We start from the raw sequence: 12,806 nt of genomic DNA on the forward strand, positions 1-12,806 counted from the left end.
CGGGTAGGGCATTTATTTGCCTTGCATGCGGCCGACCCGGGTCCGATTCCTCCACCCCTCTCGGAGAGCCCGGCAAGCTACCGAGAGTATCCCGCCTGCACGGCAGAGCCTGGCAAGCTCCCCGTGGCGTATTCGATATGCCAGAAACAGTCACAACAAGGCTCACAATGGGGACGTTACTGGTGCCCGCTCGAGCAGATTGATGAACAATGGGATGACAGTGCTATTGTTATAATATAAACCAATGTTTTAATATTTTAATATAAATACTTTAACATAAATATTTTTTGCACACTCTGTTAACATGAATGAGAAGCGTTGTGGCAGGACCGCGTGGCTCGTGGTGGGTTTTGTCGCGCAGTCGCGGGGGTCAGAGGGAGCCGGGCCTCAGGAATGCCAGGGCACGCGGCCGAGCCAGGAGCCTTTGTTCCAGAAGGTTCCCACTGCCGTCAACCCTCCTGCCTGCCAGCAGCACTGGGTGGACGCGGGAGGAAAACCATCCAGAGCCCCCAACAGCGGCCACGGGGCCCGTAACTCCTGTCCCCTCACTTGGGTCTTGGTGGAGGAAAAAGGCCCCTGTCTTGGGCTGGGCACGGGAACGTTCGCTCCTGTGTTAATGCAAAGAGGGTTTCAAGAGCCAGAGCCCTGCGGGGCCCTGGGAAGAGACTCTGAGAAGACGCAGAAGGGATTCTTAAAAGCACTTAGGTTTGCTCTCCTGCCGCGGCTCCTCCGGGACCACACGCCGCCCGGCCCTGACCGTCTCCACCGGCCCGTCCCCGCGTCTGGAGGGAGGAGTAAGGGGACTCGGGGACGCACACTCACCACGCAACAGCACCCGTCCCACTGTCCTCGTGGGCCCCCATACTCCCGAGAGACAGACAGACGGACAGACAGACAGATGTGGAGGATGACGCCAGCCAAGGAGCTTTTCCCAGATGTTTCTAAGGGTCCTCCAATGGTATCCTTGGAATTTACTAGAAACTCCCGCAGAGAGCAGTGGACGTCCACAGACCCCTCCTCCGGGGAGCCAGCAGGTGGTCTCCCTCAGTGCAGAGCCGGGAATAAGCCCTGAGCGCCACCACCAGGTGTGCCCCTCCCCCCATCAGCAATAAAAAGCATAAACACACACACACACACACACACACATATATATATATATGTATATATATATATATGTATCTTACTACAGAAGATAAATGAAATGCAGTTTACATGGACTCAGTTTCAAAATATGTAGAACTGTGGACGTGGGGCCCAGAAGCCAGTGGCATTAGAACACATTTAAATGCATATAAAAATAAATGGAGATGCTCTACCCCCTCCCCCGGCCACACACACACACACACACACACACACACACACACACACACACACAATAGAAGGCACAAAAGGCTTCAGCTTGTCATTTCAGGGACACAAACGTGCGCTGGGACCCGCCACCTCCCGGAGAGAACATCACCATGGAAACGGGCCGCTCCAGCAGGGAAAGTGCTAATCCAGGCGAACTCGACACAACTGCTATTAATTATGATTTAATTTGCGCCGGGCCTTCGGCCCGAGGCCTGAGTGCCTTTGTTCGTCTGTCCAGCCCTTTCTGCGGCTCCTGCCACTTTTCCCGAGCTCCGGGACGGACCTCGACGGTTCCGATTGTTCCCGGCTCATCTGCCTCTGCCGCTGGCAATGATAGGTCTATCGGAGGCCCAGCAGAGAGCACGTGTCCTGTGGCAGGCACTCTTCCTCTCTCTTTCTTTCCCCTTCTCCCTTGCTCCCTTGCTCTCTCTCTCATCTCTCTCCCTCTCTCTCCTTCTCTCTCTCTCCTTCTCTCTCTCCTTCTCTCTCTCTCTCTCCTCTACCCCCTCTCTCTCCCTCCCTGCTTCCCTCCCTCCCTCTCTCTCCTTTTGGGCATTAGCCTTTGCAATACAGATACTAAGAGGCCATCATTTGACAAGATCCAGCATCCATTGATGATAAAAAAAAAACTCCCCAAGGGGGCTGGAGCAATAGCACAGCGAGTAGGGCGTTTGCCTTGCATGTAGCCGACCCAGGTTCGATTCCCAGCATCCCATGTGGTCCCCTGAGCACCGCCAGGAGTAATTCCTGAGTGCAGAGCCAGGAGTGACCCCTGTGCATTCCTGGGTGTGACCCAAAGAGAAAAAAAAAATTCCCCAAGTCCTTTCTACAGCAGCTTCCCTTCCTAGCCGCATGACCTCAGGAGTTTTTCCCCTTCCCAGATGGAATGACGTGCACGATGCTCGTGTGTGTGTGTGTGTGTCTGTGTGTGTGTGTGTGTGTCTGTGTCTGTGTGTGTGTGTGTGTGTGTCTGTGTGTGTGACTGACACCGGGAGAGGAGACCCGAGGCTTTGCGGGGCGTGTTCCTCCAATGTGCGTCTCACAGGCGTTGGCTCCTTTGCTCTCCTCTGCCAAAGGGAAACACTCCCGGCTGACCCCACCTCCGCCACTGGCCCTTCTGCCGTTTCTGGACCTTTGCTGTGAGCGTGGGTGGGTGGAGGCTGAGTGTGTGATCTGGGCTGGGCGGCTCGGGTTCCCCGTGGGACAGAACTAGGTCCAAATGGTCGCTAGTAATCGTGGACCTTAAAGCTCGAGGTCTCAGGCCACAGAATGACCTCAGGGATGATGCGGGGAGGAGGGTCTTTGAAGTGGGACCCCCCAAGCAGTGCACTGCTCACAGCACGGGGGTCTGAGCTCCTCTCTGGCTCTCAAGAACCCCATGGTACCAGCTGCCAATGGGGGGTGCACCAGCCTCCCGGCACAAATAAGGGGGGATCATGGGCCACTGCTTCCCTGTGAAGCCCTGGGACCACCGTCGGGCAGGGAGTGAGACACGCGTGCCTTCTCTCCCGGTGCCCGAGGAAGGCGTGAATGACTCACCCGACCTCTGTTCTGGGAGGGGAGGCTTAGCCGCCTCCTTGGGCCGTCTGACAAGCATGTTTGTCATTCCCCTTTTTCCCATGTGCTAGAGGGGAGGAATAATAACAGAGCCTGGCAAGCTCCCCGTGGTGTATTCAGTATGCCAGAAACAGTAATGATAGGTCTCATTCCCCCGACCCTGAAAGAGCCTCTAATCGTTGGGAAAGACGAGTCAAGGAGAGGCTGCTAACATCTCAGGGCTGGGTGAAATAGAGACGTTACTGGTGCCCGCTCGAGTAAATAGATGGACAACAGGAAGACAGTGATACAGAGCAGGGGAAAGTACATCCAGTCCAGGCTCCCTGATTTGATGACCCGGGAGGCGGAGACGGGGCTAACACAGAAAGGTGACTCAGGATCGGGTGTGGGGCAGGGCTGGGCCTTAGCTCCCGTCTCTGGGATTTGCAGAAACTGCTGGAATTTGCTGTTGAATAAGCGTGTTGGTGGGAAGTGGGTCTTCATCCGCTTCTGCCCGCGTGTCAGGCTGGGAGGGTGGCGCGGGGTGAAGGGTCATTCCGGTAGCGTAATGCAGATGGCAGGACACACCGGGCCCCGGGCTGGGCAGTGAGCAAAACTCCACGTGCTTCCGGAGGCGTTGGCAGAGCCACCTCAGCCCGAGGGGACCAGTGCGGAGCAGGATGGGGGAATCCAGACGGGACGGTATTGAACCTGCTCGCTGCCCGTCTGACGCCAGTCTGGCCTGGAGCTGCCGGGAGCTCGAGCCTGTCCTGAAGGAGCGCTCTGGATTTGGATCTGCTCGCCGTGCGTGCCAGAATCGTGCTCGCCTGATGCTTGGTCCCCTAAAGCACACAGCCGTCCTAGCAACCTGGGGAGACGTGGAAGTTAGCCTCGGAAGGGAGCTTGCTTGGAGGTGGGCTTGGGGGTTTCTGAGAGGGTGGTGGTCCCAAGGGAAAGGACTGTTCCAATGAAATCATTTGAAAACAGATCCCAGGAGCTGGAGCGATGGCACAGCGGCGGGGAGGGCGTTTGCCTTGCACACGGCCGACCCGGGTTCGATTCCCAGCATCCCGTATGGTCCTCCAACACCGCCAGGGGTAATTCCTGAGTGCAGAGCCAAGAGTAACCCCTGTGTATCACAGTGTGTAAACCCCCCTCCAAAAAAAAGTAAGAAAACAGATCCCAGTAGCCTAGTGCACAGCTCTGCCTGGGATCATAGGGCCTCACACTCAGTCTGTCCGAAGCAACACAGATTTCCCTCCCCTTCCGTGTTAAGAATGGCTCCTCGAAGGCAGCCGGGACAGAGAAGGGATCACTGAGTCAATGATGGTCGGAGGAACGGCTCAGGATGGGAGATGTGTACTGAAAGTAGATTAAGGACCAAATGTGATGGCCTCTCAGTATCTGTATTGCAAACCATAATACCCATAAGTAGAGAGAGAGTATGGGGGAAATTATCTGCCACAGAGGCAGGGGGAGAGTAGGATAGGGCGGGGGATACTGGGGACATTGGTGGTGGAGAATGTGCACTGGTGGAGGGATGGGCGTTTGATCATTGTGTGACTGAAACTCAAACGTGAAAGTTTTGTAACTGTAGCTCATGGCAGTCCAATAAATAAATAAATAAATAACCATCCTTGAATATAGAATCACACACACACACACACACACACACACATAAGAATGGCTCCTCTTCCCATAGGCTGTGTGTCAGCATGTCTCGACCCACGTAAGTAATGGGCATTCGGCAGGATTTGTTGGATGAGTAAGAGGGATTGTCCATCACATTTCCCAGTCATCCTCCTCTGAAGAGAAAACCTGAAGGAAATCCAAGATTTCCAAAACCATGCTCACTTTTTGTGGAAGCCAGTGGATTCACACAGGTTAATCTCATAAACTCACCTGTAGATGCAAGGTCATGGCGCTCTGGGGCTCACACGTGGCTCTGTCCACCCATGCCCTCTCCCTAGAAGGTCCTGGGGAGGCTCAGGAAGGGGACGGGATGGGGCAGGATGGGGGCAGATTATTATGGACGGACGTGGTGCCTACTTCTTGCGTCCCCTCGGTTCCCCGTTCCCTGCCTGTACAAACTCGCTCTCCTCACTGTCTGCACCCACTGTGACCAAGAGGACTCCTATGGCTTTGACAGATGTCCATGCCCGTGGCCACTACCACACTCAAGATTTGGAGCATACATGAGAGTCAGCGAGAACAAGCAAAAGCACTCAAGGTCCCTTAGCGTCCCGCAGTGGAGGGCTGAGAGGAAGGCCGGGAGTCAGTGTTAGTTCTCTCAGACGGGTGCCTGGGAGTCTTCAGTTTCAACCAAGCCAGCCAGCGTGAATGCACACAGGGTTGTGTTGCGGGAGAGCCCAGTAATGGGGACCTGCGGTTCTGACCCAACCCAGGCCAGAAGGTTCTGTGGTCATGTCACAACACAGAGGGATCGGACAAGCGAGGCAGCTGCTCCCCAGTTGAGTTTTACGCGAGGGGCCCGGCTCACTGCCAGCGAATACGTGGGGCCTTTTGCCTCAGACGTGACTGTGTAGCTTCCTTCCTCGCCTGAGCTTGGCTGGATTTGTGGAATTAATGGCTAATAAGTGATACGCTGCTGACCTGTACAAACCCTCAGAGTTGGATTGCCCTTTTTTTTTTTGCATTATCTCAGAAAAATGTCAATTAATGGACTGAGTTTTGATAATTGGGAAAGAAATAGTTATTAGCGACTAGGTATTTGTTATGAAGTAAAAATCCCAAGGTGTGTGGGTTTTGTGAGTGCCCTGTGAAATATTTGTTGAAAGGAGTGATGACAGGAGGCTGATACAAATGGATTCCCACGGCTGGCAGTCGTGGGTGGGACCACAGCGCCTGAGAGACGGATCCAGTCAGCTCGGTGGCTCTAAGATTCTCTAAGTGGTCTCCAAAGACGGTCGGGTGCCTGCCTGGGCCTGGGCCAAAGAGAACAGCGGGATTGAGGGGGCGGGGGAAGGCGCGGGGACTTGCCACAGTGTTTGTGGGAAAGGGGTGAAATGGGTCCATCGGAAATGGCATCTTTCCCTGGGAAACAGGGAGCGGGGAGTTGTGTGAAGCAGGAGGTTCGGGAGTCCTGAGTCTGTTGGTCGACTTACACATGTCTCTTCTTCCTCTGCAGCCAGTGCTGATTTCCCGTACAACCCAGGACAAGGACAAGCCATAAGGAATGGCGTCAACAGGAACTCGGCCATCATCGGAGGTAGGCGTCTCCCCCGGCCGCTCCCCTGGGGTACGGCAGCTGTCATCGAGAAAACGCGTTGGCTGGGGCTGGAGTGATAGCACAACAGGAGGGCGTTTGCCTTGCACGCGGCGGGCCCCGGTTCTATTCCCAGCATCCCATAGGGTCCCCCAGCACCGCCAGGAGTAACTCCTGAGTGCAGAGCCAGGAGGAACCCTGAGCATCGCCGGGTGTGACCCTAAAAGCAAAAAAATAAGAAAAAGTGTTGATTGGGCCTTGCTGGCTTCCTGTTGCTGCTGAAATGGGTCTATGGATTGTGAAGTCCGGACCTGAGGCCATGGTAACAGCTGCAGCCTGGCTCGTTTTCACTGCTCAGCGGTTGTTTCGAAGAACGGTGGCATGAGCCGGTGAGAGCTGGCACAGGAGCGGCCAGGCTGGGCCGAGCAGGTCCGGCTTCCTCCCTGCTTTCCTGCTCCCTCTCCGTAGGGAAGGGGCTTGCCTGTGTGGCTCCGGGGACCCTCGAAGGGTCTGTGAGAGAAGCGCCGGAGTGTCTCGGAGACTACAGTCCTTTCTGCTCACCGGGACAGCTGCAGGGCCTCCTGCCCTCTGAGGATTCTCCCACGTCTGCGGCAGGGCCAGCCCTACAGAGCATGACCGTCTCTCGTGCTTCTTCTCTCGTTTCACAAGCCAGAATTCTCCACTCCTCTGAGTAGGGCTAGTAGAGTGACGTGTCGAAGATTTTTCAGCATCCGTTCTCAGGGCGTTTTGTTTGTTGGTGTGGGTTTTGTCGGTGGCGCCTGAGACACAACCCAGGGCCTCCAACAGGGAGGCAAGTGCCCGACCTGTGAAGAGCCGAGTCCCTGGAGCCTCCCCAGGAGCTTGAACCCGGGCAATCTGCTTGTCTGAGCTAGTGGGGCTGTTTCTCCCGTGGAGGAAGTAAGTTGCTCTCCCGCCTAATCCGGTGTGCTCCGACAGTACTGAGGAATTCACAGGTGTCCAGACACCTCAAGACCTATGGTCTGGGGGGCTGGAGCAATAGCACAGCGGGGAGGGCGTTTGCCTTGCACGCGGTCGACCCGGGTTCGATTCCCAGCATCCCATAGGGTCCCCTGAGCACCGCCAGGAGTAATTCCTGAGTGCAGAGCCAGGAGTAAGCCCTGTGCATCGCCGGGTGTGACCCAAAAAGCAAAAAAAAAAGACTTATAGTCTGGGCCAATGAGTTGACATGATGGCGGCTATAGGAGGTGGGCGTGGCTGACGAGGCTTCCAGAAGTATCGGGGTTGGGGGTGAGGCTGCCCAGCTGGCTCTCAGAAGACTCCAGAGTCCTCAGCCTGGGTACCAGGTACCTGAAATTATTTGCAGTTTGGCGTCTCTGCAGAGAGTATTAGTGACGTGGTGGAGTTGAGCCCTGAGCAGGGCCCCAGGGTCAGGTGTGGGGGCAGCTGTCCAGGATCCTCCTTCTGAGGGTGCCCCAGAGTTTTCAGCTGCAGGGACTGGTGTTTCAGGGAATTTTCAGCTGCTTGCCTTGCATCTCCTGGGAGATTCAGTCAGGAATCACTCCAGTGCAGCGGTCAGTGAGTCAACAAGGTGGCAGCTGTGGGAGCGTGGGAAAGAGGATTCTCACTCCCAGTTTGCTCACACTACCTGCTTCAGCGTCAAGAGACTAAATAGTACAAGCTTGGGGTTGGAGCGATAGCTCAGCGGGGAGGGCGTTTGCCTTGCACGCAGCCGACCCAGGTTCAATTCCCAGCATCCCATATGGTCCCCTGAGCACCGCCAGGGGTAATTCCTGAGTGCAGAGCCAGGAGTGACTCCTGTGCATCGCCGGGTGTGACCCAAAAAGCAAAAAAAAAAAAAAAAAAAAACCTATTAATTTAGAATCCACTCAAAATGACCTCCTCAACTGAGTTGAGCAGTATTTCCTGACACTCTGAGGAACGGTGTGTTGGACTGGTCTTTCCTTAGGCAGAGCTTGTTGGCAGTATTATTCGTGTCTTCTAAATTCCTACTGACTTTCAGTTTCATCGTACTGTCAATAATTGAGAGAAGAGGGCCAGAGCAATAGCCTGATGGGTACGGCGTTTGCCTTGCACATGGCTGACCCAGGCTCGATCCCTGACAATCCTAGATGGTTTCCCCGAGCACTACCAGGAGTGCAGGAGTAACCCCTGAGCATTGCTGGGTGTGGCCCAAAACATAAAACAAAAGGCTAAGTTTAAAAATTAAAAAATAAGAAACTAATTGAGAGAAGAGCACAATCTGTCACACATATTTTTATAGGCATATCTGTATGCCAATATGTGTTTGTGTGCAAGTGAACTTGACTCGGTTTGTTTATTTCAGCATCATCTGCTTGGAAGTTCTATTAGGCACACGCACAGATTAGAACTGAGCCGTAGGCATACGCACAGATTAGAGCCACAGGCATACACACAGATTAGAGCCACAGGCATACGCACAGATTAGAGCCACAGGCACACACACAGATTAGAGCCATAGGCACACACACACAGATTAGAGCCACAGGCATACGCACAGATTAGAGCCACAGGCATACGCACAGATTAGAGCCACAGGCATACGCACAGATTAGAACCAAGCCGTAGGCATACACACAGATTAGAGCCACAGGCACACACACAGATTAGAGCCATAGGCATAAGCACAGATTAGAGCCACAGGCATACGCACAGATTAGAACCAGGGCATACACATAGATTAGAACCATAGGCACATGCATAGATTAGAACCATAGGTATAGCACAGATTAGAGCCATAGGCACACGCACAGATTAGAACCGTAGGCAGACACACAGATTAGAGCCATAGGCATAGCACAGATTAGAGCCATAGGCATACACACAGATTAGAACCAGGGCATACACATAGATTAGAACCATAGGCATACACACAGATTTGAGCCATAGGCACACGCACAGATTAGAGCCATAGGCATACGCACAGATTAGAGCCATAGGCATACGCACAGATTAGAGCCATAGGCATACGCACAGATTAGAACCGTAGGTCTACACACAGATTAGAATCATCACTGATGCACACTTAGAATCAGTCTACGCCACTATCCAGAAGTTACCTCCTGCCCAGAGACTCGAGAAAAGTGGGTAGGGCTCATCCCTTTTCGCTCAGGTGTGACGCTTCTGCAGGGACCGTGCCCACTGTCTGGAACGGTTACTGCACATGTTCGGTCCAGTGTCTAACTTTCACCTCCAGGACCCTCTTCCTCCTGGGGGTCACCTTCCCCCGTCCAGGTCAGAAGCAGGAGCCTTATTTCATTGTTGAGGTGGCCCGGGACTTTGCCCCTGGCCTGGCAGGGGGGGAGGGGGTGTGGGAGTCGGGCTGGGGGGAGCTCAGGTCTGTGTGACCTCGGTCCCTCTCCTCTCTTGCAGGCGTCATCGCCGTGGTGATCTTCACCATCCTCTGCACCTTGGTCTTCCTCATCCGGTACATGTTCCGCCACAAGGGCACCTACCATACCAACGAGGCCAAGGGGGCAGAGTCGGCAGAGAGCGCAGACGCCGCCATCATGAACAACGACCCCAACTTCACAGAGACCATCGATGAGAGCAAGAAGGAGTGGCTCATCTGAGGGGCTGTGTGGCTGTGAGGTCCAGGCAGGGGGGTGTGAGGAGGGAGGTGGAGAGGGGGGAGACGCGCCCTGCTTTGTACACTCGAGCACATCCGTCAACCACCGTCAGCACAAGTTAGGGGGAGGTAAGCGGCCGAAAGAAAGCTCTCGAGAATGCACAGCACCAAAAAAAAAAAAAACAAAAAAAGGACAAAAAAAAAAGACTTTTTACTATTTCTTTATAGCTGAGTTTTCCCCTTCTGTATCAAAAGAAAATAATACAAAAAACCGCTTTTAGAGTTTAAGCAATGGTTGAAATTTGTAGGTACTCTCTGTCTTATTTTGTGTGTGTTTAGAGGTGTACTAAAACCCCATGGCAAAGGGCAAGTTTTCTACATTTTTAAGAGCCCTTAGGATGTGGATTGTTTTTATTTTTGTTTTTGTTTTTCCCCTGAGAAAAACTGAGCACATACATAGGGCCTCCTGCATTTCCTTCCATTTGCTTCATGTCGAATCTAAACCGGCTACTGTAGTTACACTAGTGTGTGCTCCCATCAGATTTCTTTTTGTGTCCTATACATTAGGAAGGGAGAGAAAGGGGCAAAGAGAATGTATGGCTTGCTGATGTTCGGAGACCTCAGTCTAGGCCAGTTCCGAGAATTCCCACCTGCAGCAGGAGGGCCTGGTAGCAGGCGGCTCTTAACGAAGCCATGTGATCAGCACAAGAGAGAGACGCTTTGGGGGTCGGGGGGAGACATTTCCTAGCAGGACCGTTGGTTCTATTTTCACCTAATCTCCGAGAGCATGTCGTTCTGTGCGTGTAGTCTGAGATCTACTCGATGTCTAAACTCTCAGCTCCAAGACCACGGTGGCTGGCTGTTACAAAAGAGTCTTAACCGACCACGTCCCAGATCACATAGCCTCCATGGGAAATTAGAGCCAGCGGTTAGGATTTCTTTGCTCTGTTTTCTTTTGTTTTGTTCTTTTATGGTCGTAGCAAGAAATGGACACTTCCTTGTGAGTGCATCAATTAGGTAAGCATTTCTCATTTTGCTTTGACTCTCGAGCTGTGACAAAATCCTAGCCGGGTCCTTTGACTGGACACCTGCATGAGAAGGCCAAGTTGTCTTTGCTCTTCTTCCTGCTCTCACTCTGGAATCAAGTGGAAAACACTGCCATATTTTAAGTCATCTTCGCCATGAGTCGTCCCATCTGAAGTAGACATGCTGCCATGATTCAGGGAACTTCTACGGCAGGCACATTGGAACCTCAAATTCATCATCAACCTGGTAACTGACCGTTGCAACTCAGAGGACACGTCTCAGTTTAATCAGGAAACATGATCCAGCTTGTTCCAACAAATAACTCATTGGTTTCATTTAATGAAAAAGATTGTGTGTAATTGCATAGAACAATGCTTCTATTGGAGCATTTCTTACCCCACCCCACCTCGTCCTCCCCTCCCCCCCCCGCCAGAAAAAAGAACTTTAATTTTCAAAAGACACAAAAGCTCCTTCTGGAATGACTACTGTTTATGATCATGGTGGTTTAGGCTCTTAGATCTAATACGTACTTTTTTAAGAAAAATTTTTAGATTCCAACATTTTGAGGATAAATAGGCCCAGTTTTTTCTTCTTCTCCCGGAAGTGGGGATAAGATGAGGTTTAAAGGGTCCTGGTGTTAATGTCCTGATAACCAGCCTCAGGAAAATAGAATTTCTAGTTTGTTAGAGCTATCTCTACACACACTGCAAGATATTCCATGGACCTAACTTAGTGGAGAATCTCAATTTCTTGATCAATGGAAAATGTTCCCCGCACTGCCAAGGGTGGATTCCAGCAGCATCTGACACCTCCTGGGGGAGACAGACAGACCCTGGTTCTCTCTTCTCTTTCAACTCAGGATAAAGAAAGGAAAACTAACTGTCAGGTTGCGATCAGAGGTCTTGGTAATTCTTCCATAAGGTACATGTGAAAATATTTAACATGAGTGAATATCAAAACAACATAGAAGTTACAGCCCAGATGGTGAAAACAAAGGCTGCTTATTTACCCAGTGACTACCTTGATGGGTTCTTTGATGTATTATAAGGAAAAACTCATTTTAAACCTTCCTGGGGGTGTTTCTCTTTTTCAGAACCTGTCCTACAGGTTTGGTTGTCGGCTTTTGTTATTGTTTTTGTTTCTTTTTTCTTCTTTTCAGTTTCCCCAAGAATGCCAGGCAAGAATGCCAGGCAGGAGTTTATTTCTCTTGTTTCCCACATAATCTTGGTTCTTCCACTCTCAATACTGTCCCTTTCTACCCCAAAGGATTCAGGAGTTAAAGTAATCAGAAATGTTCATCAAATGTTCAAAAGAAAATCCAACACTTCTCTTGCCAGATTTTCAAATGAGGAGCATCAGAATAGCCCGAGAGAGAGGGAGGGTTGAAGATCTCCACCCTCTGGCCCACACAGGACACACCCAGATGGGCAAGGTATTAAGTATTGCAGAAAAGTGCCAAGTGAGTGCTGGAAATCTCGACTTCTCTTTGGGACCGATGTCATCCCCCAACTTCCAAGATCTTTTTGCGCAGACCCTCTTGTGGACCTTCTAAATGGCGAAGCGTTTGGTGAAGTATTTGTGTAGGTGCAGAAAAGCAATCAGGAACACTGCGGCACTCCCCTTAGAACCCAGGCTCAGCACCAACTCTTGCTTCATTGCTCACAACCCTCCCAGTCTTGACATCTTATATGCCAATACGATACATTGTCAGTCAAAAGCAATGACGGCTTTACAAGTCAAAAAGTAGATCGGACGAGAGATGATTCCTGTGCAAGTAAGAGGCTATTGTGGAGGAAAACCCGTTGGCTTGATCCGGGGATTGGGTTGGAACCTTCTCTCTGTACAATGGAGGCACCGGTGTTTTGAGAAGCAGAGACTGGGGACTTGGAAAATGAAGGCAAAACCAGTGCCGTCTACACTCGCAAAGGGGATCAGAGTCCCTAGAGCACCAGGGAGCCAGCTCGGGAGGTAGCACTGATTCTGTGAGTCTTTGGCCCTCCTCGAGAGACTTAGTGTGAGTTTCGATTGAAGAGATAGGAAGCACGCGGGCTGCTTTGGTCGGAACCGTGCCTTTGCCTG

At 52.1% G+C, this 12,806-nt stretch overlaps 1 protein-coding gene across 1 annotated transcript in view; it reads left to right on the forward strand.

Moving 5' to 3' along the window:
- Window positions 1-12,143, forward strand: part of CNTNAP2 (contactin associated protein 2) — a 1,529,860-nt gene extending 1,517,717 nt beyond the window's left edge. Inside the window, exons 23-24 of the mRNA XM_055129775.1 lie at window positions 6,035-6,115; window positions 9,506-12,143. Coding sequence (XP_054985750.1) covers window positions 6,035-6,115; window positions 9,506-9,705 — 281 coding nt within the window. The 3' untranslated portion in view covers window positions 9,706-12,143. The remainder of the gene's footprint in view (window positions 1-6,034; window positions 6,116-9,505) is intronic.
- The last annotated feature ends 663 nt before the right edge of the window (window positions 12,144-12,806 follow it).

This window comes from Sorex araneus, chromosome 1, assembly GCF_027595985.1.
Source record: "Sorex araneus isolate mSorAra2 chromosome 1, mSorAra2.pri, whole genome shotgun sequence".
NCBI classification, from domain to species: domain Eukaryota; kingdom Metazoa; phylum Chordata; class Mammalia; order Eulipotyphla; family Soricidae; genus Sorex; species Sorex araneus.